This window comes from Balaenoptera ricei, chromosome 4 (assembly GCF_028023285.1).
Source record: "Balaenoptera ricei isolate mBalRic1 chromosome 4, mBalRic1.hap2, whole genome shotgun sequence".
NCBI classification, from domain to species: domain Eukaryota; kingdom Metazoa; phylum Chordata; class Mammalia; order Artiodactyla; family Balaenopteridae; genus Balaenoptera; species Balaenoptera ricei.
In genome coordinates this window covers 34,834,569-34,861,884 of record NC_082642.1, presented here as the reverse complement: position 1 = coordinate 34,861,884, position 27,316 = coordinate 34,834,569, and the positions used below count along the sequence as shown (strand labels likewise).

Genomic DNA, 27,316 nt, shown 5'->3' with positions numbered 1-27,316 from the left:
GGGTGCCTTGGTGGGAGTGTTTAAACCATGGAGAGTGGCTAATGCTACAAATCAAGGCTTTGTTTCACTGGAGAGTCAGCTGTTACATATTTCCCAGCATACCGCTGACCTCCATCTGTCCCCTCTGTTTCAGATCCTTTGTTCACCTGTCTGTGTTATTTTTATTTCCTTGTTTCAAAGGTACCACGAAGATCTTAACCGAATCTGTTAATTCTCCCCCTTCACTGGGCATCTTCAGAGTTTCCCAAGTGCTCATATCAATGACAGGTCCTGGACTAGAAACGTCAAAATCCTACATGATTCCTAATCATATCCACTTCATCAATCATAGCGGCACCATCAACATCTATCCAGCTAGTCAGCAGAATCTCTTCAATACTTCCTAATCAATCCACTCCGTTCCAGCTCTGAACCTACCAGAATATCTTTCCTGGGAATTGCTATTTCTTTTTCATAAGCCTTTGGGCTTTGTGAGACCACGGAATTGAGTCGCTACTTCCTAGTTCCCCTTTCTTGCTTCCATCAGAGGGTCCCCACTGGCTTCTCTTTTTAAAAGTGTTACTTCTTGTTGACCCTTGTTTTTAACAGAGAAACTCACTTCGGGGGAGGAGAAGACTAGAGAAGCCTGATGTGGCCAGGCATGGAAGCACAAAATAGTAAATTTCTCTTTCATGTTCATGGAACTCTTTTAAATTTGCAGAAATTAAAATGTTGTTATTAAGATGATGGATAATAATGATGATAGCAGCTATTTATTTAGCACCTATATAAGCCAACTGTTCAAAACCCAAAAGCAAAGTAGAGATTATCATCCCAGTTTTACAGATGATGAAATGGAATCTCCAAAGGTTAAGTAACTTTCATGGGGTCACACAGCTGTTGAATGGCAATGCTTGGATTGAATCCTAGGTCAGGATTGCTCCAAAGTCATGCTTTTTCTACTATAACATTCTGTCTTGCCAAAGCCTGAGGGACCCATCGCCCCTGGTTTTTGTAACAATCTTACTTTAAGTCCATTAGAAATTTAAGATTCATTTTGATTTTTATTTTCTAACCATATCATATAGCTCACTCCAGCTTTCAACCTCATGTTTACCCAATCCAATTCTTTTGTGTGTGTATGTGTGTGCTTAGCATTTATGTTTTTCCATTTCTCTTTTCTTTAGAATATGATTTAATAAAAAAAATACAGTTCTTAAGTCTAAAGTTCGATTAGTTTGGCAAATGTACCCATGTGACCACCACGTTAATTAAGATATATAGAATTTCTACACCTGAACACTATAAAACCATATTTAGGAATAAAGCAATTTATAGGACTTTTGTAGTTAAATAATAAAAAATAAGTACCTCAAATTTGGCAATATCTGTCCAGCACTGTCCAGATGACTGGAACTCTATAAATTTTAATGACATAAATATCAAGGACATAAAATGGAAGTTTTGTTGAGGAGCTCCCAGTGGCCTGGATAAACCTTTAAGCCTTCCCATCTCCCTTTCCTCTGATGTTACGTTTCCTAAGAACAACAAATTATCTAATATTTCTGTTCCTCAGATTAAATAATATCAGGAAATGGAGACGGTCTTAGATAGGGAACAGTGGGATATCAGTCACTGGAAAAAGAAGTTTCCCATCTTAAAATGATAAATTACCATTTTTGGTATAAACAAAGCAAAACAACAAACACAACAACTTCTCATGGCAAAAATTCCATTCTCAAATATGTCTTTACTGTCTTTTCCAGAGATTCATCAGGGAAAAATATACAGATGTTCAGCCACATGGTCAGTGGTGACTCTTCTTCCTCTTGTGTGCCTTCATTCACTCCTTCATTTACCCAACTAAAAACATCTTTGCAGACTCACTGTGGACATTATTGTGGGAGCCAGGAGCACAGACATGAGTAAGAGAACCATAGATGCCAACATTCTGCCCTCAGGGAATGCACCGTCCAGTGAAAGAGGACACACAAGCGTAGATGCACCACACGCTGTGATCAAAGCCTCAGGAAAACTGTGTTTAGGTTGAAATTGATGGAGAAAGTTGCAAGTTCCTATCTCTTCCCTGAGAAAAGGGTAGTAAAGAAAGACTTTCTTTAGAGTTTCATTCCATAAGGTGACCTTGCCCGGTTTGGGCAAACCTGTTAATTGTGCATCGATTCTGCTTCTTTGAATAGAGATAAAGAGGAAATAGAAGGTAGCAAGAAAAGAATTAGTACTTTAAGAATAAGTTCTTATTAATTATCACCTTCCTTTTTTGTATATTTAATCATAGTGTGTCACTCTTTTCTAAATGCGCAATTCTGGTTATAAAATGGGTCATGACTCTATCTTCAAGAAGATCCTTCATCTTTGCCCATAACCAGAATGCAGGCATAGGTCACAAGGCATGAATGGCCCTGGGGGTTGTCTCAGCCGCCTCAGGGGCTCCATAGCCCACTAAGATATCTCCCTCTGAGACCCTTTATTACATACAGCAAGGCTAGAAATGAGAGACAAGTGTATGTTCATATAATCCTCTTATGCTTAGAACGTACTTTTATGTGGAGAGTTAGAACAAACTGTAATAATGTAAAAATTCAAGTATTCTTTTCATTGTCGGCTAGAATTTATGGTAAAGGGCTAGTCCATTGGATATGCAGTGGGTGTTCATAGTGATATAAAGCTATCATTTACACTTTTGTGCCTTAACCTAGCATTATAGAGTCCACTTCTTTCATTACTAAAATGTTCCAAAAGAAAGGTCATCTGTATCTGTTATCCAAATATCTATTGATACAACTGTCATACACTCACATCACAGTATCTTATCCTTCCTTCCTCCTCTCTTTTTGTCTGTCTTGTCCCTTCCACACATTCCACCCCAACTCTCTCTGCACTCACCATCCATCCACACATCCATCCACCCATTTAACAGGTATGTACTGGATAGTTACCATGAACGGCACACTAGACCCTGGAGGTACAGTGGCCAGTTCACCGTGGCATCTGCCTTATAGTCTTGTGAAGGCGAGTGTCCAGACAGTTACAACAAATGCATTATCACCAAAGAGAGGGTGCTGAGGAAGAGTGTGGAGGCTTATCAGTAGAGTCATGAGGTGCTCTGGAAGAAGTGATGTCTGAGCTTGGAGGTAAAGAATGTGCGAAATTTGTCAAATACAGGAGGGAGTTGAGCTGAAAAGGGAAATATATTTTGTAGGATAGTTATACAAGCCTAAAACACGTGTGTAGCTTCATCCTTGTTCAAAGGTGGGTGTCTCACATTGTCCTAGTATTCCCCTAACAAGTGTGATTACTGTAAGGCTCTCAACGGATCACATTTCCGTTTCAATTTAGGCTTAGACACAAGTGGTCGTGGTGTGCATATGTGTGTGTGGGGGTGTTTGTACGCAGGCTTTTCAGCCACGTTTCATGAACAACAAAAAAGGAGATTGGATGTGAAAAGATCTTATATTTGACAGCTACATTAAATGTGGTCATTGAGCCCACAACTTGAATCAAGCATTGGATTAGATAAGATTTATATTAATAGAACCTCGTCTGGCTGTCCTGTTTACCCATAGCCACAAGTCCTTTCAAGTACATCGGTTCAACTCCAGACAGTTTTTCTAGTAAATACAATTTTAACTATGTGTTCTTGACTTCAAGGGTCTCCAATACTTTATCCTGCCTCCTAACTTGTTTTATCCTTTCATGCCACCTTTGCTCCATTTAATATACCTTCTTTCAAATTCCATCTATTCTAACTTACTTGTCTTGACCTCATCATTTATTTATCTGTTATCCTTCATCCTCTAACGGACTTTCCACAGTGGTTTAATAAGACTTTCTCTGTTCTCCTGCAGGATCTCCGCTGAGATTTGCATCTTAGAGCAAATCTGGTAGATCTATTGTGAACCACCAGAAATTGAGATAACAGAGAGAATCAATGAATCCATGTTACTCGTGGCCAGTAATATGCTAAAACACAAACTGATCTCTAGAAAGCGTGCTAACGGTGCCTCGATACATGGGCCAAAGTCATGATTTGGGGTTCTAACACTTCAATAGGCATGTCACTCATTCACAACAGATAGGAAGTCATCTAGTTGACAAAGTTCAATGTTCTTCATCACTCTAGTAATAAAAGAGGTTTGATTATCAGGAAAACAATACATAAAAACATAAGGAGAACAGGCTACGTATCAACCCTAGGAGTCAAAAGCCTTTACTCTTACTGTTCACAAGCACATCTTCACAAAATGTTAGTGGAAAATAAAAGTTGGAAGAGAATAGCTCTTTGTTCTGGAGACCTAGAAGCTATTGTCATTTTTCTAGAAACCATTATTATCGTCCCATAACTACTCTTAGTTCACTTCCTGAATACCCTTGATTCCCTCCAGCCTGACTGTTGCTTTCCTTCTTTTCTAGACCACTGTCTTTCTCTTCTTCACGATGCTGCCATTTTGTGTTCTCCTCTTTAGGAGAAATAGTCAAAAGGCTAGGGTACAGAACTTGACCATGACGCCCCCTAGTGTCAGTCTACGGAATCTCTTCCAATTAACTAAGGGAGGAGTGATAAGAGATTATTACTTTTGGAGGAACAGAGACTTACTAAAGTTACCTCAGGGCGAAAAATGAAATCATTTGAAAGGTGCACGTGAGAAGAAACCATTGAATAACCAAATCCTACCCTATAAGAATGAGCCTCTCTTTCCATCCAACATACAGCTTGCCTGCTCTCTTTCTGTCTCTCTGCCTCTTCCCCTCTTTTCTACCTTCCTGGGCTTATCCACCTTGCACTGGACTCTGTAAGACCTAAGTTTATATGAACTCCTAGTTCCAGGGTCCATCACCAATTGACAAGTTCCTTCTCCATCTCTTAGTTTGTTTTCAAGAACAAACAGGATTGTCTTGGTTCATTTTTTCAAGCTGAGCCATACAAGTCATAGGTCTCAGAAAATCCTATTCAGAGGTCACTGTAATCAAATCAGTCATGTCCAGGGGTGAGTAAGACCTGCATATTTCATATGGAAAATGAATTTTCCCAGAGAGGAGGATGGCTTGGCAACCATCTTGAAATATGTCCAAATTCCCTATATTTCCCATCAAGATTGTTGCCTTGCTTATATTTCTAGGAAGGTTAAGACAGTGAAATCTCACATACTCACATTACATATATATATATATATATCGTGTAGCTGCTATACATAAATAACATTTAGGAAATGGCTGCCTTTATTTCTCAGAAATAAATGCAATAACCTGCTGATCTTTTGAAAATAGTACTGTGATTAGACAGACACTCATTTTTGAAATTTTATGGAAGTAACAAGACATTCCTGGCCACTGCAAATCCTTGAGGCCACCATAGGTAATGACAGTCTCAGAATACACTTTAGTGCTTGAGGATCTTCAAAAACAGGGCCACGCATAATGTGAGAGATGTTACTTAGGAAATTTTCAGGCAGGAGAAAAGTAAACAATTTTAAAAATTGGGCATGTGAGCCAGAAATGTAGAATTATACTACAACTGGCAGATAAACATAAAAACTTGTGGTATACACCTCAAAGTTTCACTTTTTCTATTTTCTTCTGCAAATCACATATACATGTATACATTATGCATATACAATAGGTAATTATATTACAGACTCCCATCTAGCCAACACACTGACTCCATCATTTGAAGTCTAATCTGGGTCAATTGTCAAACAATCAACTGTTCAGTTTTCATTCTTGTGTTCGATGCTCAGCTCCCGTGACAGCTGAAAAAGCTGACTTACCCTGAAACTGGCTGAATTGGTGATTCCCAACTAGACAAGCCCAGCCACGCAAAACGTCCTTTTTTTTTTTTCCTTGTCTACTACGTTTCATTGGATGACATGTAGACAGAAAACCCAAGCAAGGAAAAGCGGGACTTATGTCAGAGATTTAGGGCATTTCTGCATGTGCTTATCTCAGAGTCACACGGTTATATGAGTGCTTTATTTCCACGCAATACTTAGTAGGTCACTATTCTAGTACCTTTTGAATCAATAAGCATACAGTCCATCCCTTTCCTGATTAAACCCTTTGTGGTTTTCTACATCCTTGGTGCAGGGTCATGACTGCCTCCAAGGTACCTGCCGTCCCTCATTCTGTACCACTTTCCTTGGCCTCTCTTACCTCCTGTTCCCATGCTCCTTTTTCTTCAGGGCCTTTGCACCTGCTGTGAACTATGCCTAGGATACTTGTCCTTTATTTTTATTTAATTTGAAATTATCCGTACTCTTCAACGTATACGTCATGTTCTCCAGAGTCCTCTCTAACCTCTCTTTCTGCCCATCAGAGGTTCAAGGGGTCTTATTGCTGATAGTTTCTTTAGAGCAGACTCTCCACAAAGCTTTTACTAAGGTGAAATATTTTTTTGTTTGTTTTTGGTTTTCTTCCCTCCAGAAAAACTGGTCTGGTTATTTAACTAATACAACATTATTTTCAAAGATATGTGATGTGTATTTGAGATACTAAAGTGCATGATAAATTACTCAATTTTAAAGGATTTCCCAAGAAATTTTATACTTCAAAATTATGCAAGTTCCTTAAAGCTAATGGATTTCTTCATGCTCAAATTAATTAGGGTCTTTTTCTCCTCTAGTTTTTTTTTTTTTCCTTTTTATTGAAGGTGAAGAGAAAACTTTCCACTACCTAGAAACCCTTGTGAGACTTTTATTGTCTTTTTAAAATAATGACACCTTCTAGAAAAGATAAAATGCTGAGTGATTACCTTTCTTGAAAAGAAAGAGGAGAGCATCATGATTGAATATCTCCTGGAAGACCTGACAGCTCTGAGCCATCACTATTACTCAGACAGAGTACACGGACCAGGGCATTCATTTAAATTCTGAGCTTTCCTTTCTTCACATTAACTCCTAAATCAACAAGTCTCTGGAGAAAAGGTGGGTTTTCTTTCTCAATTATCCAGCAATTTCAAGGGCTTCTTGGGGCGTCAGCATACTGTCTTCTTTGGGAAATTAGTCTTGCTTGCCTTTAGGTACTTGGGACTTAAATTTATACCACCAAGTATATATTGAGTACTTCCTCAATGACAGTGTCACAGGATGGGTTCTCCGGGAAACAGACAGAGATGAAGGTTAGCAGGTAGAGTGTTTATCTGGGAGCACTCTGGCTTGGCTCTGTGGGAGGGAGAAGAGGAATTCGACTAGAGAGAAAAAGAAGTTGAGCTGTGATGCACTTCCAAAGACAGCTTTGGATGCTCTAGCACTTAAATGGCCCAACTCTACCAAATTGTCCCAGATTGGTCTGAGATGGCCAGGACTTTTTATTTCCACATTGATCACTGATGTGGTCCACCACAGGGGGAGAAACCTTAGCAATGCAGCTCCCAGCATCTGAGACAACACCTAAAGAGGCTGGCAGGTGAAAGCCTTCTCTCTAAAGCATTCCTAGCAGCTGAGCAACAATTCTCATTTTAGGGAGATCTGGGAGGTGTGTCATGGGCAGGCATTGTAAGAACACTCAGTGGCAATAAAATAAACGATACATATTAATTCTTCCAAATGAGATTTCACATTATAAACAGGAAGACATACCAAGGAACTTTATCAAGGGGTAAATAACGTTTCTTTCAAGGTATAAAAAAAGTTAGTCACTAATTATGACCTTGGCAACCATCCTAGAGAAGGCTCATCCTTGCTGGTCAATTAATGACTTAGTGATCAAACTGTGCAGTACTTTGTGCATTTTGGATTTTTAAAGTTTTTTTTATTGTGCATTATATCAAATCTACCACTGTAGGAGTGGAGATTAAGGGTTTATGTTGTTTTGTATTTCATAATATTTCTTCAGATAAATCTCTCCTATAAACCAAAACCAAAACCAAACAAACAAAGAAAGAAACGAATAAGGATGACAGATATCAAAAACAAACTTATGGTTACCAAAGGGGAAACGTGGGCCGGGGGGCGGGGATAACTCAGGAGTTTGGGATTAACATACACACACTACTGTATATAAAACAGATAAACAACAAGGACCTACTGTACAGCACAGGGAACTATACTCAATACTCTGTAATAACCTATGTGGGAATAGACCTAAAAAAGAGTAGATATATGTGTATGTATAACTGATTCACTTTTGCTGTACAGCAGAAACTAACACAACATTTAAATCAACTATAATCCAATAAATTTTTTTTAAAAGTGCTCATTACAAGAAAAAAAGATTCTGTAACTATATATGATGACAGATATTAGCTAGATTTATTGTGGTGATCATCTCACAATATATATACAAATATCAAACCACCATGTTGTACACCTGAACTAATATAATGTTATGTCAATTATACCTCAATAAAAAATGAATTAAAAAAAAAGATGAGCAGCATTTCAGTAGGTTAAAAAAGTATGAAGAAGGGCCTGCCAGACGCAGGGGAGATGGTGATCCCAGACAGAGAGGAACATGAGTTGGTAGATAAAGGTAGAAATTTGATCACAAGTTAGAGAAAGGTAGAGAGAGTGGTGGAAGGGAAGAAAAGATGGAACAGCTGAATGCAGTAGCAGAGACCCTTTAATAAAATCCTAAAGATATCGGAAAATGCAAAAGAAGGGAAAAAGAAAATGTTTCATGAGAAGGAACGAAATTGGGTCATTTGCAGAGACATGGATGGACCTAAAGACGGTCATACAGGGTGAAGTAAGTCAGAAAGAGAAAAACAAATATTGTATATTAACACATATATGTGGAATCTAGGAAAATGGTACAGATGAACCTACTTGCAAAGCAGAAATAGACACAGACGTAGAGAACAAAGGGAGGAGAGGGGGTGGGATGAATTGGGAGATTGGGATTGACATATATATACTACCATGTATAAAATAAATAACTAGTGAGAACCTACTATATAGCACAGGGAACTCTACTCAATGCTCTGTGGTGACCTCGATGGGAAGGAAATCTGTGAGGGAAGGGATATATGTATACATGTGGCTGACTCACTTTGCTGTAGAGCAGAAAGTAACACAACATTGTAAAGTAACACAACATTGTAAAGCAACTATATGCCAATAAATAATTAAAATAAAATAAAACAAAACAAAAAAATCATAATTTTAAAACAGTGTGGCTTCAAATTGAAGTTCCATGAAAGATTTTTATCAAATGGGTTCTGTTTTCTTCATAGAAAGTAAAAACTGGGAGGGGGAGAAATGGAAGAATCTAGCAACATTAGGTTCGAATTCCCTCATGGCTTCCGGTCAGTTGAAGCAAAATAATGGGCACTCATTGACACACACTGTCAATCCTCCAAAGGCTCTAACAGTCTCTATAAACAGACATCTAGCTCACCCCCTGCAATTATATTATCAATACTTTCCTCACGTCTATCCAAAGACTCTTGCATTGGTGACCCTCACTCATTCCCACTCCATCATTTCACGCATTAAGAAACCAAAACCCAAAGGGATACATACCTCTTCAAGGCCCTATGTCTATGTCTATCTCAGCTGAGCTCTATATCACACTGTCATCATTTTAATTGATCTTGTACAGATATCCCACTGTTACAACTAGGCTATAAAGCTGCATGATGCATCTATTGACATATTTTTAAAAATCTCAAACTTAGAAGCTTAGAATGATAATAAGTGTTATCATCTCTCACACTGTCTCTTGGTCAGGAATTTGGGAGTTTCTCAGTTAGGTGGTTCTGACTTGGGGTCTTTCCTGAGTTGCATTTAAAATGTTGGTTATAGCTGCAGGTACCTGAAGGCTTGACCCAAGTTGAAGAATTCACTTCCAAGGTGGCATACTTACATGCCTGGCAACTTGATGCCAGGAAATGCTGGAAATCTCAGTCCCTTGTCACGTGTACCTCTTTGTAGGGTTTACTGAGTGTCCTCATAGCAGGACAAGTCCCCTCTCCTAGAGGATGTGATCCAAGAGAAAGAAACCAAAGCCGCTTTGCCTTTTATGACCTCATCTTGAAAGTCACACCTTGGTCATGTCAACAACGTCCTATTAGTTGCTCAGGTCAGCTCTACCCAAAATGGCAATGGGCCACACAAGAGTGTGAATACTGGGAAACAAGAATCAATGACTGGGGACAATTTTGGAGGCTGGCTCCACACATGAAGAAAGAGGACACATTACTGATATTTTTTCATCAGAGCCCACCACGGATGTTGAGCTATTGGTGAGTTGCTTTTCTAGTTCTCTGTGGCTATCCCACAGGACTGAGTTGACTTTCATATGGTCAAAATGTGATGACATTTTACAAAATCATTCCAATTTCTTTTTAGTAAATTAAATTATGGCCAGCATTGAAAAAACAATGCAAAAACAGCATATAAGTAAAATTATACTTAAAATATACACATATGAAACCAATCTTTCCAAAATATGACTCACAGTGAGGGGCGGTACTGTCATTGAACGATCACTTGCTTTGCTGTATCAGTTAAACCCAACTTTCATCTGCTTACCAGTGGTCGGTGAAAAAGTCTAGATTTGTTATGCATTATATTCTATACTGTATTTAGTTAGTACAGTTCATGATAATGAATTAAGCATCACTATTCATGAAAAGAATAGAAAGAAAAACATGACCTTTTATTTCAAATACATATTCTGTGTATAGATTTTAAAGCAATTTCTCGGTTGGGGACAGAATAGATATTTATGTTTTCTGTGATTTTGTAATCTTAAATAGGAAATGTGAGGGTTACTTCCATGTTAGAGTAGCAACAATAATGTGTGTCTGCATCAAAGCTCCCTACCACAAAGGCAAGTCTTTGTTTACCTTTTGAAAATGCTTTTCCAAGAGGCTGTGGGTAGCCGTTTCCAATACGGAGAAAGCCATTTGATCAGATAGCAGCAAAACTGATGAAAAGCATCATGGAAGTGACAGCAAGATTAATTAAGTCCCTTCAGCTGTATTCACGTATGGCTGTGCAGAGTTCCTTTGGGTACTGCCACTGTTAAATGGTATTCATGGTGACAAATACCATGGATTTCCAGAAATGACATTTTTGAGTCAAGGGTGAAAAATCACATGCGGTCATTTTATCCACCAAAAGGATCAGAGATGAGCCCTTAGGATTGTTTCTACGTTTGAGCAAAGCCAAGATTGAAACTGAGATATAATTAAAAGAATGTTGAAACTGGAATATTTTGTTTTCCTTTACACATTTCCTTCATGTGTTTTAGACATTTTGACAGAGGAAGCCAAACAAATTTCCATCTACTGTATTTGACTTGAGGTGCAGAATTATGCACACTTGGAAACACTTTCAATTTCTTTGTGAAGGCTTGCAAAGTTGGGGGCACACTGCATTGTCTCTGTGCTCACTCTATAGCGTTATTATCCCGGTATATATAAAAATGGAATGTCCATGACCTAAAGCATCCAACTGTACTTGACCTGTACTCAATTTACCTTGAAATATCTTTTTTTTTTTTAAAGCAAAAGAAGAAATTCAATATGCTGTTGTTTTCTTCTTCCATTTGGTTTGCAGGCACATTTGTTGTGGGGAGAGGGCTTATCCTCAAATTGCTGTCCAGAAACCATAAATGAATTTTATTTTAAGAAAAGTTGGAAACCTCTGGAGCGTATAAGATCTCTCAACCCGCTCTACAAGATGTATTAACTCATGGTAGGGTGTCACCAAATATCTTGGGAGGCATATTATTACATTTATGTCCTTGGAAACACTTTAAGGTTCATTCACATATTCATTCAGTAGACACTTCCTGCATCATGTGTCGCTTCAAACCCTTTAATCTGGGATGTGAGGTCACATCCAACGTAGGCTCTGTGTTTTCCTCTCCAACTTTGCTTGGCGTGAAAATCTTTCATGAAACTTCCTCTTGAATGCTCTGGTTTGTTCTTTGTCTCCCAGACCTACCATTCACAGCTCCACCCTTGCTTTATGTCATTTGCCAATGTCTGCATTTGATCAATCCGGCCAATCATAAAGATTGAACTTAAGTGCCACCTCTTCTCTGCAGCTTTCCAGGTTTGCCTTGAAGCCATTATAATTTCGTCTTTTACCAAGCCCTTACATACATGTCCTAGATTATTCATTTGTCATTTACTTTATACTACCTTTTTTTTTTTACTTATATTTTTGTATGAATGCTTCATCTCCTTAAATAAGACACCAAATGCTTTGAGAAGCAGAGCAGTAGCTTAAATATTTGAGTTCAGTGTCTTGTTATATAGGATCTTCACTTCTTTTTTTTTTTTTTTTTGCCACTGATGATAATAGTTACAATAATTAAACTTCCTGTGAGTGAGGCACCAAAGTAGGTAGACCAGGACTACCAAACGTCTGATGTGGTGTCCATTGATTTTTGGAGAAAATATCTACATAGACATAAAGCAAGAGGCCAGTCAGCCTTATTAAAAGCTAGATAAAAATGTGAACACGTTCCTGAAGGGCTTTGGAGGGGAAAAAAGAAAATAAGAAAGGGAAACGTGACAGGGAGCTAATCCGAGAGACTTCAGAAAGGGAGCTTGGGACGCTTCCTGTTATAAGGGAATCAGGACAATCAATCAATCAGGGCAAATGTGCTAATAAAAGGCACCTGTAAGAGCAGCTGGGGTTTGATTAGCTTTTCCCAGATTCTTCTCTGCCTAAACTCTCTGTTCTTGACTCTGGTGATACTTGGCTCCCATATTGGATTCCTGACCTGCTCCACCCACAGAATTTCTGATGTGTCTTTTGCCTAATTGGCTGATCAGCCCGCCGGTTCCTGGCTGGCCTTTCCTCCCAGCTTTGGGAATTCTCTCTTCACCCTAAGATTGCTCTTGAAGTCTCCCCCTTGTCTATGGAATTCTGATACTCGTCTCCAACCACAGCAAAGGTTGCTGCTTCCTAAGTCATGGATATTAACGGCACGCTCCAATCACAAACCCAATCTGCCATGTCCTTGGTGTGCATTTCTGCTATATTCTGAGGTATGTTAAAATACTAAAGGAATTGATATTTGTCTATTTCTTCCATGACTCCAAGGAACCTTCATTCTGCTTCAGGGATATTGATAACTGAGCTGCTTATTGAAAGGCAATCTAATAAATACTGGAGTAAAGTTTTGCAAACAATGGGAGCACATTAGGGGAACATGTGAGTCAGACATAAGCCTAGGGAACGCTTCTTAGAAAACGAAATACCTGAGCAGTTTTGGGTGGTGAATACAATTATCTAGACAGATAAAGGGGAAGAGGAAAAGGCATTCCTGGTAGACTATAACTATATTCTCGGTAGCATCAGGACAGAGCATCATATGGAAGACTTTTGAGATATTTATTCATTCAAATAAATAATAAATCAATACAAATAAATATTTATTTCATGTCTCTTATTGTTCAGACACTTTTTGAGGCACTGGATACAGTATGAACATGGTAGATATGCCCCTGCCCTCATGTCCATTCTATGGGGGTAAAGAAACAATAAACCGTAACCAATGAATGAAGGAGATGAAGGATATTTTAAGTCTTCCTCTGCATGAGACAAAGCTGGAAGAGGTTCCAAATCCTACTGGATAAGTTAAGCTATGGAAACCTCAAGAATGTAAGCACCATGTAGACAGAGAGTCTGTAATTTCATCAATGTACCTTCAGCACCTAGAACAGTGCTTGGCACGTGAGTACCCGATAACTATTTTTTGAATGAATAAACATGCCTAGGCCACAGCCAGCTCCAGGGTAAGAATTCTAAGAGGGTTCTCAATGTCAGTTAGTAAATCTTGTAAAAAAGCCCATGTTAACTGACCACATATAGAAGGAATTTATTAGATGGTGTCTCCAAGGTTAGGGAATTTCAGATATGTAGAATTTTACAATATTATAGTATTTATAGAATTTTTCTTCTTATCACAATATTAGCACTTCTTTTCCTGTAGGCTATTAATTATCCAGATTAAGGTCCCTAGGCATTTAGTTTCAATGGAAGCATCAAGTAGGAATCAATGAATAAAAATGAGTTATGAGTGTGTAGTCATGTCTACACAATCTACAAAATTCTGATCAAAACATTACACAGATTAGTTGCACTTGTCCTTTGTTCTCATATAGACAAATGAGTTATTTCTCCACCTTTCAACCTGTTTTGACATTGGGTGGAGGTATATGAGACGGAGGCAAACTCAGGCTTAAAATAAATAGCCTTCCGTCAAATGTCATTCATATGTCAACAAATATTCATTCAACAGATTATTGTGCTTTCAACAAATATTCAGTCACCAGATACGCACATACTTGGTCTCTTGCACTTATAATTCCCCAGGGCTCACTGTTGACCCTATTCTACTTTTCCATCTATATTCCCTTGGAGGTATCACCTGGTCTCATTGATTTAATCACCATCTATAAGATTATGATTTTTTTTTATTTGAAAATACAACATTTTATTTGTTTATTGTTTTTCCTCTCTTTTTTTAATTGAAGTATAGTTGATTTACAATGTTGTGTTAGTTTCAGGTGTACAGTAAAGTGATTCAGTTATACATGTATATATACATATATATGTATATATATATATTCTTTTTTAGATTCTTTTCCCTTATAGGTTATTATAAAATATTGAGTATAGTTCCCTGTGCTATACAGTAGGCCCTTGTTGGTTATCTATTTTATATAGAGTAGTGTGTATTATGTTAATTGAAAACTCCTAATTTGGTAACCATAAGTTTATTTCTATGTCTCTAGGTCTATTTCTGTTTTGTATATAAGTTCATTATAAATGCTGGAGAGGATGTGGAGAAAAAGGAACCCTCCTACACTGTTGGTGGGAATGTAAATTGGTGCAGCCACTATGGAGAACAGTCTGGAGGTTACTTAAAAAACTAAAAATAGAGCTACCATAGGATCCAGCAATCCCACTCCTGAGCATATGTCTGGGGAAAACCATAATTGGAAAAGATACATGCATCCAAATGTTCATTGCAGCACTATTTACAATAGCCGAGACATGGAAACAACCTAAACGTCCACTGACAGATGAATGGATAAAGAAGATGTGGTACATATATATACAATGGAATATTACTCAGCCATTAAAAAGAATGAAATAATGCCACTTGCAGCAGCATGAATGGACCTAGAGATTATCATACTAAGTGAAGTAAGTCAGAAAGAGAAAGACAAGTATCATATGATATCACTTATATGTGGAATCTAAAAAAAATGATACAAACAATGACTTTAAATATGAAGTTCAAGCATCTCCCCTGAACTCCATACTTATACAGGCCAACTGCTAGGGAACGTTTCCACTTGAATATTATAATAGGACTCAAACTAAATAGGCCCCACATTGACTACCTCCTACCCCCCCCACCCAAACATGTTTTTCCACAGTCTTCTTATCAGTTAGTGGAAATTTCACCTTCCAATTGCTCAGTCCCCAAATTTCAAATAATCTATTACTCTTTTTTTTCTCTTCCATCACTTTCCCAACTCATCAAGAAATCCTATTGACCCATTTTGTCATATGTATAGATTCCAATCACCTTTTACTATCTCCACTGCTCCTACCCTGGTCTAAGCCACCATTTCTTTTCTAGATTATTACAAAGGCTTCCTAAGTGGTCACCTGTGTTTTCCTTTGCTCCCTTTTATCCATTCTCCATGCATTAGCCATAGTGAACCTGTTAAAATATGTCAAATTACGTTACTCCAAAGACATTCTATACAAGTCAGAATAAAAGTCTAAATCTTTATGATATGGCCAACCAAAGTCCTACTGAATTAGGCTCCATGTAACCTATTTCACTTCAACTATTAATATCCTCCTCAGTACCTACTTCCTCTCTAGCACATTGACCTTCCTGCTCTTACTGGTAACCCTCAGGCCCGTCCCCCATTGCCTTTTGCACTTTCTGCAGTGTTCTTTATCCATCACCTAGTAAAATGCATGGCACAAAGTAGACATTCAAAAGATATAGAATTTATTCAGTAAACATGGAATGAATGAATAGATAAATAATGGAATCATTCATTAAATACTGATTTATACTAGGTCTTAGAGATTTAAAAAAAAAAAAAAGAGCATCCTCTTTCATTTGGGAGACGGACAAGTAAAGGGAAATCCCCACACTCTGTTTCAGTGCTCAAGTAGGACTTAGATAATATGCTATCTGAAAACAAAATAGGAGCAGTACCTCCTTCATTCTTGAAGTTAGGAAAGGTTCTCAGTAGAAATAATACTTGAACAAAGCCCCAAAAGTTGAATAGGAACTGTCCAGATAAAGACAGCAGGTAAGAGGAGTGTAGTCTTTAGGGGAACTGTAGTTCTGCAATGGGATTGGAGTGAAGCTTGTGAAGGATCAAGCATATTCACAAGTGGAAAAGTAATCAGGGGCTAGTTGTGAAAGGCCCTATATACCCTGGTAGGTGAAATAGACAATGAAGAGTCTTGAGCAAGGGAGTGAGTTGATGACATCTGTTTTAAAAAGATAATAATGGATCTAATATGGAGCATGGGTTGGCCTTGGGCAAGCCTGGAATAAGGAACATTGGATAAAACTTTATTGCTGATACATACGGAAGAGATGAAAGTGGGCAAAACTAAGACACAGAGGAAGGCAACATAAACGGGCTCTGCTAAGTCAGTGCTGCATGACTGCTGCATTCAGCTATGAGACAGGACAAGCAAGCTCACAGATTATGGTCTGCAGGACCACCTGGCATCTGTATTGCATGGAATGTAAGAACAGCTGCTGCTAAGCATGGACACACTCAATTTGTGTAAACAGTTTGCATCAAACGCCATCAGTCTCAAAGAATTGACTGCAGGCACATAGGAAAGTATGATGTTTTACACAGAGTAAGGTTGTACTCAGTTATGTTCATTCATTCATTCATTCACAAATGTTTATTGAGTAGCAACAAGTGCCAGATACCCTTGTAAGGATGGTGGCGACAGCAGTGAACAACAAGGAAAATCCCTGCCCTTGTGGAGATGATATTCTAATGGAGAGAGATCAAAATGAACAGATGTCCACAGTAGTGGGTCAGATGGTGATAAATGTTATGGAGACTTAAGAGGGTGGTGAGGGGTTAGGAAAAGCCAGGGGAAGGAGGAAGGAAGTCTGAACTGTTAGAAGGGAGACTGGGAATGACTACCCTGACAAACCTTTGAACAAGACTTTCAGGAGACAGGAGAATCCAGGCAGGCAGCTCTCCGGATATCTGAGCAAAGAGAAAATTCACATCTTCCCATGATGTTTTCAGTCCAAATATGTGACTGGTTTTAGGGCATCCTTTGTTTTACTAGTGAAAGGTCTATTTCTACCTTATTCCCCCTCAGAATTTCTCAGCTTCTCATACTTTCTGAGAGACAGAGAGAAGCCACGGGTGTGAACGAAGTCCTTCCCTGGGAGCTGCTGGGTCCTCTCCTGGGGGTGACATATGGGCACGTCTCTCAGGCACGGCTGTCGAGTCCACAACCCTACGTCTAGCCAACCTCAGCTGTGCCTTTGTTTAGATGTTACTTTGTTTCAAGATAAAAATAGTCGCTTTTTTTTCTTTATAAATATAATATATACACATAAAGTAATTTTAGAAGAAACGATAATAAGTGTACAAGTAAAATCAAAACCACTTGTTTTCCATCCAGAAATAAGCAACTTTTCTATCGGAGGTCTTGACATTCCAGATAACCCTGAATTGGAGGTGGACGGGGCACACGTGTTTAAATAAAGCAGACACCCTCATTTTTTTGTTTGAACAGAATTCCATTGTATGAATGTAACACTGAGTTGCTCCTTGGATGCCATGCTCTTTCAGACCCGGCAGAGGTTGGAATGTTCTAGTACCAAATGCTCTCTGCCTCTTATTTTCATGACCATATAAATATATATTTTTTTCTGGAACATGCAGTGATGTAATACGATTGGGGGAGATCTTTACCTGAGCCATTATAAACGGGAAATTTAGAATTTATATATTTGAATAAAGAGCTCTGCTGGGGACTTGAACGTAAAGTCAACATACAAATAGTAAGACAACTATTCTGTACTGACATTTACTGACATCATTGAGAAAGTTGCCTAAAGTCTCTGAGCCTCAGGTTCTTGTGATTATAATATACGCCTTTCGAGATCTCAGTTTGTTAGTAAGAAAGATGACATAAGTGAAAAGACCTTGTGACTGCAGAATGCCACGCAAATTCAAGGGTGTTATTAATTATTAAGAGAGTCCTTTAGTATCTTAAATCTCCTGTTTTAAATGCAACTCTAAAAGCTTCCACCTTCTAACTACAGGAAGTCGAAAGGACCAAAAACTCTAACATTAAACTACAGCGCCCCCTAGCCCATGTAGGCCGTCAAGACACCTGATGAGCTTCATGAATAAGCTCTACCACAGATGGTTCTTTTGCCTGAGGGAAAGGCCAATAATTGTACTTTTGGATGATTTCCATCTGTCCAAAAGGAAAAACACTTATGTGTTGTCTTCAGGATTTTCCTGTAACATTCTTTTTAGTTTTAGTTTAAAAATAGGAGTAAAAAAAGTAAATATTCTTTACTATTGACATTTTCTTCCTCCAAATTGCTTTAAATGAAGACTATTTCTAAAAGAGCATCACCAGATTTATCCTAAGACTCGCTGTAATGTTTCTGATTTATATATGATTATCTATTTGCATTCACCAAATTCTTTATAATCCACTGCAAGATTGCAGAGCAAGCTGTTACGGGCTTCAGCCCCTCCTAGTGTATTAAACCCATCAACAGACACAGAATTGTGCAAGGAAAGACCATGGAATATTTTAATATCACAATGGAGAAATATTGGCTACCATGGCTTACCAAAACTATTAAAATATATCAATTGCTTGCTTCCATAGGCTACAGTTCTTTATCTTCAGTTTTTTTTTTAAATTTTTATTTGCTTTTTTCTTTTTTTATATTCTTTTCCATTATGGTTTATCAATATCTTCAGTTCTTAGTTTAATAGATTTTTGTAGAAATGTTTGTTTAAATGGTCCAGTAGGTAAGTTGGGCCCCAAAGAGATGAGTCCTTATGAAACTGAACTTGCTCTATGGGTTTATTTTCAGTGCAGAGCATTGAAATATTAATCAGTCCAGCTTTCAGGGATTTCTTTTTAACATCCTTTTCTATGTAAGGGCTAAGCTTCTTTGCTAAGCTTTGCCTTTCTCGACTGTTCATCTCAAATGTAATGGGAGTGCTTGTGTGTGTGTGTGTCTATATTATACTGGTGACCAGACTTGAATTATGACACAATCCTGGTTATCTTTCAGGCTAAAATGTCTCTCCCCTTTAGGGGTCAGGGATCATTTCAGCCTCAGTGTCCTTTCTACTGCCTGCTTCGGGAGGCAGCAAATGTGATCTCGTGCAAGTGCGAGGTGCCTTTCATCACCAGTTATTTTTCTTTACATTTCTCTATCAACCTAGCTCAGAAAATACTCAAGAAATAAAAGCAACTCTTCACCAACTGCTGGGTTTCTGTGATCTGATCACTTCTCAGTGGAAACCTGTATTACCCTAGCCATGGTCCCTGGAGGCTTTTAGGTATAACCATCACAGACAGCAACCAACCCTCAACCCCACAGCAAAGAGAATGCAGGCACAAGGCACCATTCCTCTTCCTACCGCCTTTTAAACTTGGGAGGGGAGGTTCATTTGGGGCGGGGATGCTGCCACTCGCGGGAGGGGCGGGATAAAAGTGTGTCTAATGACACGTCAATGACAGAAGTCGCCTTAACCCTGTCCCCTCCCGCCCCCCACCCCCCGGTGAATTTCTCCCCCCGGCCGCGCCTCGGTGGCTCTGGAGACCCTTCTCTCTCTAAGAGAGCCTCCCGCGCCCCTCACTCCGCCCCCTCCCAGGTCTCTGGGCTCGTCAACGCTTCCCGAGCACCATGGTTGGTCCAGGCAGGCAATCGGAGCGCCTCCCGGAGCCGCGGCGAACCGGGGGTGGGGTGGGGTGGGGTGGGGTGGGGTGGAGCGGGGTGGGGGGGGGGTCTGTTTGTAGTACTCTCAGTCCTGATGTCACAGGCGCAGCAAGGACATCGCAAGGAGGAGTCGGATTACAGTAAAGATGGGCAGTGCAGCAGGCAGCCCGAGCGCACGCTCCAGCCGCCGGGGACCGTAGCCCGGGAAAGGCGGCCCGCGAGGCGCTCATCCCGCGGCGGAGGCGGCACGCTCGGCGCCCCTGCTCTCCACGCCGGGGACGTTTCCGCCGAATGTAGCATGAAACGGGTTGGCTCGGCGCGGCAGCCCTGGGTGCGAGCTGATGCCGAAGACGCCGCGGTGGGGTTCCGGCTGTCTGATTAATGAGAAGCATAATGTATTTTGGTGAGTGTTCACGCTGATGATGTCATGCTGGGGGTGCCCAGCTCTTCGCCAGGGCAGACAAGCCCTTTGGAAAATCTCGGCAAGCCTCGAGAATCTATTCCAGTAAACCTACCTTCAGCTGGCAACTGGAGGACCCGGCTGGTGCAGCCCTGGGAGCTTCCTCTGTGCTACAATCGGGGCTGTTTGTTAGTCGCAGAGGAGTTGAAGTTGGAAAAGGAAAGAGGCAGGGGTGAGGGTGGCTAAACTTTGCCTCGATTTGTGTGCATGAAGTTGATTTTTTTTTTTTTTTTTTAGCTAGGTAAGGAAGGAGAAATGGTGCGGCGTGGGAAAGTCACGGGCAAACTCAATGGAATGTAAAACAAAGTTCTGTGCTGTAGATGCCGGGGAAGCTTAGTCCATATCCACGGTTCATTAAGCATGTTGGTTTGTCCCTAATTCTGAGGCAGAAAGGGAAAACATTCTTTGGTGTGCGGTGCTTGGGCAGCTGAGAGCACGCTTCCACGGTATCCCAGTTTTCCATCCAGCTAGAGCAGCCTGGCACAAAATGCATATTATTTTAAACCTTTAGAGGTCTCGGAGCTGTTAAATGTTTGTGCAGTTTAGTTGCGTGCCGTGGTGGAAACCTCCCTTAGGTTTTCTGCGGAGCTGCCTGCCTTTCCAGAAAATATGTTGAGGCTTAGATCTGGGCTCTTAGTGGAGCGGTGTTAAGTGGGCTGGGAGCTGCACATTTGCACTGTAACGCTGCAACTTACTGATGGGGAGAAGGCAAAAGCCTTCCCGAAATAGGAAGCCAAGGAGTTAGACGGAATATCCTTTCCTCCTCCCTGAAGTTATGCTTTCCTTCTGTAAGTTTCATCCCGCATCATCACCTAAGGGCATCTCTCTGATATTAAAAGGTTTGTGAGAGCAGCTGAAGAGGGGCGAGGGTTCCATGATGCAAACGCTCTGGGTGATTAGTTGACTTGCTTGGAAATATGTAAGCTAGAGTCATTTTTCAATTAAAGAGGTATTTCGAGAAACTTGCGCTGGGGCAGTATTAGTTTCTCGGTTGTTTATTGCTGTGCGTACTATTTGTTTTGTTCACTCGAGCCTTTGAAACATTTGCCAAAGTATGCAAAAGCTGAATGCTTTTTAGTTGTCTTGACAGCAGTTTTGATTTCCCTTTAATTTGCGTCATGTTAGGAAATAAGTCTTAAAAATAACTAAAATCGATTTTAAAGAAAGGCTCCTCATTTGATAGACAAATTTAAGCAGAATCCAGAGTTAACACTCTTTCCAGGGGGTAGTGATAGAGGTGGTAAGCGTGTTAATTGGCAATTCATAAAATAGCAAGTGTTTATTGTGAATGTGTTTGACACATGCAAAAGCTTGTAAAGATAATATGTCTTTTGGACAAAATAACATTTCAGCATCTGTAATGGTATTTGAGAGATGGAAAGGAAGATTTTAATGTTAGCTTAAGTTTTCAACCTCTTGCAACAATGCCTAAGGTGATGGTGGTGAGGATGTAGTGTTAACCAGAGCAGTGGTGTAAAAGTACTGGTCCAGAGGCCATCTGTGCTGTACTGGATTTTCCTGCGTCTCTTGGAGAAATATTCGCTGGGCCAGCTCGTATTATTAACTGCATGCTAGTCCAGCCGTCTTGTAAAGCAGGGTGATTCACAGGGCAATTAGTTTCACTGTGTAATGCAAGTTTTTAATAGCACACATTGAAATGTGATGTCCTGCTTCAGATGAAACTATACTCTTTTAAAGGCAAGGCTAAAGTTGCCCTCTGTGTCATGAGCACGGTTCGGTCTTACCATAATTCCGGCATGAGATACGGTTTTCTATTCTCGGAGGAAATCGTGTGTATTTAGGAATGCTGTTTCTTTCAGGTTCTATTATGCAGCCCCTCCCTCAAGCTGTTCGGCATCCAGAACTCTGGGAGCCCACCTGTCTCTCATAAAATGTGTGGTCCATGATCTAGGGTCAGAATTGACAATACGACCCAGGCGTGTTAAGATTCAACAGCATTTTAATGTTGCACATCCTTAACAGAATGTATGTGTGTGTGTATGTACGTAGGCACATATGTGTATTTAGGTGTGTGTAGCTATTTCAGGTAATTTTTCAAAACAGTGCTTTCACTTTGCAGTTGGGTCACCCAAACTGTGACTTTCTTCTTCATTTTTGAACTGCAGAGGGTTTATCAGGTCAGGGAGAACAGGGACAAAAGGAAAGCAGGGCTGAATTCTTGGGCTTTTCTGATGATTTGCGGGAATGGGGTAGAGGTGTCAGAAGTCTTTTATTTGTGTCCCCAGCAGGGAGTGATGAAGAGCATGGTGATGGTCTAACACCCGAGGAATTGGTATGCAAGCAGGGTATTTACTTCCCTTGTAAATAATCTAATTTGTCAGTTTTGCTCGCCTGCTACGCCTTTCAAGTTTAACTAAAGACTCATTGCCTGGACAGACTGACCCAGACTCTGCTTCTCTGTAGACCCCCTTCCCCTTAGGGGCTGGACACTGGGACCCTGTCCTTTCTCAGTTGGAGTCAGCTGTGTGTGTGCAAGTTGGTGGAATAAGTAATATCTCCAGTTCTCCAGAATAGCTCGTGTTTTGAGTGTGCTGTCTCAGACTCACGAGGCTAATGGACCCTTTTAATGACTTAAGCCTCACTCTTATCTCCTACTGAAATTTTAGGGCAGTGTTTTCAATAATTGTTCATTTGCACTGACTGCGCAGTAATTTAAGAGTTTGCTGTTCGGTCACCGTGGATACGTTTGTTACTTATTCTGTGGATCTCGCATTCATTACTTGGAGTTAAGAATCAGGTTCACACGGGAGAAAGAAGAGAGGAAAAATCCCAGCAAACAACCTGATTGGGATTTACTGTAAAAGCAAGGGAAAATCATAAAGACTTGTGAAGTTACCCTGTCCACCCCCAGGAATATTTGACAGACTTAAAAATGGCATGTGCCGAGGATGAAGAGCCGTTAACAACAATTGATCCGGAAATAGGGAATTCCCTGGTGGTCCAGTGGTTAGGACTCTGCGCTTTCACTGCCGAGGGCCCCGGGTTCAATCCCTGGTCGGGGAACTAAGATCCCACGTGTGGCAAAAAAAAAAAAAAAAAGAAAAAGAAAAAGGTAGTATTATGATCCTCAGTTTGCAAGTGAGACCTAGAGATAATAAATAAGAAAATAAATTTAAAAAAAAATTGATCCGCAGATAACAACAAGCAGCTGCAAGACTTCTCAGCGGATGAAGGCAGCGGTCCTGGGCGGCTGTCAGTACAGCAGACCTGCCCCGTGTCACCTGGTTACAGTTGGGTCAGGGGACAGCGCTGGCATGAAGGGCAGGTGCATCCCAGCAGAAGTCTGTAACCGTGTACTGTCTCCAGTATGTCTGAATCATCTTCCCCTTCCATCTGGCTGCACACATTTCTCCACTGCTGGAGTGATGAATAGCTGCCCGTGGTCCTGCCAACCTCACAAATTGTCCACAGTTTGCCAGAGAGGTGCCATGTCACAGCCCTTGGCCATCAGGAGAGAAAATGGGAGCCTGATGGCACTGAGGAAATTCGATGTGGCCGAAAATCAACCAGATGGAGATTCTGGGGGTACTTACAGCCAGGCAGGGGCGAGGGTTTGCTCCCTGAGAATCCTGCTGCAAAAAAGAAAGTATGCACCTTAAACAAATGAGCAGAACTTGAGACAAATATTAGAGCTCCCTCTCAATGCTACTATTCATGGCGTATCCATTAAACCCGGAGAAAAGGGCGAGCAAAATTTAGAAAGTGCGAATGAGCCTTTCAAGTGCAGCGTGCTGCTAATTGTGAATCAGCTGTCTTCCTTAAAATGCCTTAGAAAAACATGAAGAAGACTTAGCGCTGTGCCTATCATAACAAGAAATACTTGATGGAGGAAGCTTTTAATACAACAGCTAGAAAAAAAATCTCGTAGGAAGATTCTAGACCAGCAGCCTATTCCCCTGCCTATAATAACCACGTTTGTACATTGTCATAGGAAGGACTTTGTTTTTCCGCTGGGATGTTTAGAACATTCTCCAGTCAGCGTTTACACTTTTGGTTGTGTTAGAAAAGCAGTTACCCGGCAAGGCTACAAGGAAGGAAATGAGCAGAAAACAGCAGGCAGCAGAGAAAAACATTCCTCTTTGTGTGTGTGTTTTCAGTGGAAACATTTAACTCATCCTAATTAGTTGGTACTGAGTGATCTGTTATGGGGAATTAGGTCTACTTGAGTCCCTCAGGCACTCTGGACATGTTTCTATTTCCCCGAGGTTGCCAGCGGGAGAGAATAATTCAGGAAGGAATTTGTTAGTCCAGGTTTCCCTTTTTGAAGTTTGAAGTCATTACCATTGTGTGCTATTACAAATGAATCTAAATGGCATGCAGTCAATTACTACATAACAGGGATGGCGGATGTGACAGGTGAATATTGTCAGAAAGCATCAGATGCAGGAAACTGAAATCTATGAGAATCCCCTCAAGACATTTCTCTTTCAGATTCATATGAATTTCTCATTTTCGGGAACCAAATCCCAAGGATGATCAAGATGTCAGTAACATGGATTCTTTATTAGGACCCTTAAATTTTGAGCTAAGTTTTTCTTCTTTTTTAAAGGACCTTCTTAGTTGCTGTAATTACATGGAAACGAGATGAGTTTATTTAAGGGACAAGTTCCAAAATTCATGAGATAATGACGACTTGCAAAGTTACCCTTTTGTGGGTGGCATAATTGTTCCAAAAAACAAGTGAAAAATTTAAATTAGTGTTTTCTGACTTCCACTGCAGAATATTTGGTCACAGCTGCTTTTGACTGAAATCTCCCTTGATAAGACCAGGTGTGTTGGCTAGCATATATGTGTGTGTGTGTGTGTGTGTGTGTGTGTGCGTGTGTAAGTGTAACACTGGATCCTAAAATAGTGCCTTGTTATATAAATACCCAAATTTTATTTCTCATTCACATCTTTTATATATTCGTAAATCTTTTCACATCATTTGAAAGGCAAAACTTTATTGATTTAATAAGATGGATATGAAACTATATTTTGAGCACAGCTGGTTTTCAAGTTTATCAACCATTCTATACCTTAGATGTTTTTAAAGTCAAGTCATGAGGATAATGTTCAAGGCTTTTCCGGCTTAAGAAAGAGTGATGCTTGTATAAGCAGAAAACTCTTTCGGCTTTGACCTTGAGAAAGAGCTGTTTCCATCTGTATTACACTATGAAAAACATGTCAAAAAACAACAAAGGCCATAGTCACTGCCCCCTCTCTCTCTGTGTCTCTTTAAAGAAGTCATTATATATCATTTCCCACAAAGATTAGTTTTGCGACAGAATTTCACACATGATTGGTGGCATTAAGAGAAAATACAGCATAAGAGGTGGCTAGAAATATCAGAGCTTAAAGTGGTTGAGATCACGCTTGAACCAAATTGCTAGGGCTGAAAATAGGAAGACGCTTTGCTCTGTTGTCCCGTTAAAATCGTTACAAAGCAGCTGGAAGTCAGCCTTCTTTGAATGTGAGCTCCAGGTTTGCACAGCCTTTCAAATTGAAGGCATTTCCGTGAATCCCTCTGGATTCTGACAACTGAAATGCATATGAACTTGTATCATAGCACTGGATGGGATGAACTGAACCCCTTCTTCTTCTTTACGTTTGTTTTTTTTGTTGTTTTTTTTTTGCCCACTTGCAGTAATCACTTTTCTGTAAGTACGGAGGAAGGAGAAAAGTTACCTGGGCCAAGGTCAGAGGGGAAATGGGCAGCAGTGTCAGCTGGTGGTCTGAGCAATGCTGTTTGCCCCAAAGTACAGCGGTGCCTGGTGGGAGGGAGCTCGGGACTGGGGGGCAGGGATGGGGCTGGGGGCTGAGAGTTCTTTCAACGCCTGAGTGTTGTTTAACCTCAGGTGTCCTCAGCACCCTGCTCAGCCCAGTGACAGGCACATAGGCACTTACAAATAGGTGTTGAAACTGCAAGATGAAATGGGTGTTGGAGATCAGAGAGGAAGGGAATCCAGTTCCTCAGCGGATCCAGAAGGCTGACGTTCCCTAGCAAAACTGGTGAATGTGAGTTGACAAGAGAAACGCACTGCTTTGCTGCTGAAACAGTAGCTGCTGCTTTTTGTTTGTTTTCAAAATGTCGAAGTCAGGACGCGCCCTTAGATATTAGATATTTAAATGAATGTAAGAAATTCCACCCCCTTTTTTCTGGTTCACTTTACATCTTTCTTCATAGGACTCTGCAGTGTAAAAGGAGAGGGACAGAGTTATAGAATATTAAGACTGATGTTCGAAAATGTCGGAAGAACACGCAAAATCATCAGATAAGATGATAGAATTGCACTTTGTTTCAATCCACCTGGTCACAGTGTCAGTTCTCGGCTGCACTTGGCTTCTGTGTCTTTAACCCAGATGTTGGCATTTTCTGTGTCTTTACTACAGATGTTGGCATTCTCTGGCCACGAGGCTGGGATAGGCAGGAACCACCTTATGTGCAAGTAGCCGGAAATGCTCAGCAAGACCACCAATTTCAAAAATTGCCATTTGTTAAGGCTGGGCAAAACTGCTGTTTGCAAGGCTTTTGTAAAGGTGGTCTTCACACTTACCTTTTTCATGTTAATGCATTTTGCTGATGAAGGAAAGCACTTGTGGCAGATTGCTCTGAGGATAAAAACGCAATAATGAATGTAAACGTACTTTAATAAACGTGATCCTTGTAGAGCAATTTGTATTTTTTAAAATGCATCTACATTATTTTTTTCTCCTCAAAATGATCCGTTGTAGGAGGTAGACAAAATATAATTATTCCTCTTTTTAGATGAGGAATCTGAGCCTCAGATGGCTGAAACAACTTTCTCAAGGTCACACATCTAGTAAAAGTTAAGGCCAAGACTCCAATTCAGTGCTTTGAGGCTGATTTCAGTGCCCTTTACTCTTTATAGCAGAGCGTAGGGAGATATTTTTTATGAAAGGAAGATTCTTTGTAATAATAATGCTAGAAAG

At 40.1% G+C, this 27,316-nt stretch overlaps 1 protein-coding gene across 4 annotated transcripts in view; it reads left to right on the top strand.

Moving 5' to 3' along the window:
• The window catches only part of ZNF385D (zinc finger protein 385D), a 949,347-nt gene that overhangs the window by 600,714 nt on the left and 321,317 nt on the right, over positions 1-27,316 (top strand). The window contains exon 1 of one of the 4 annotated variants that reach the window (XM_059920405.1): positions 19,984-20,305. The exons of 1 other annotated variant lie outside the window; for it this stretch is intronic. In XM_059920405.1, the coding sequence (XP_059776388.1) occupies positions 20,284-20,305 (22 nt within the window). In that variant the 5' untranslated portion in view covers positions 19,984-20,283. Of the gene's footprint in view, positions 1-19,983; positions 20,306-21,069; positions 21,202-27,316 lie in introns of those variants that run through there. 2 more of the 4 variants (XM_059920406.1, XM_059920404.1) reach the window with 2 other exon arrangements.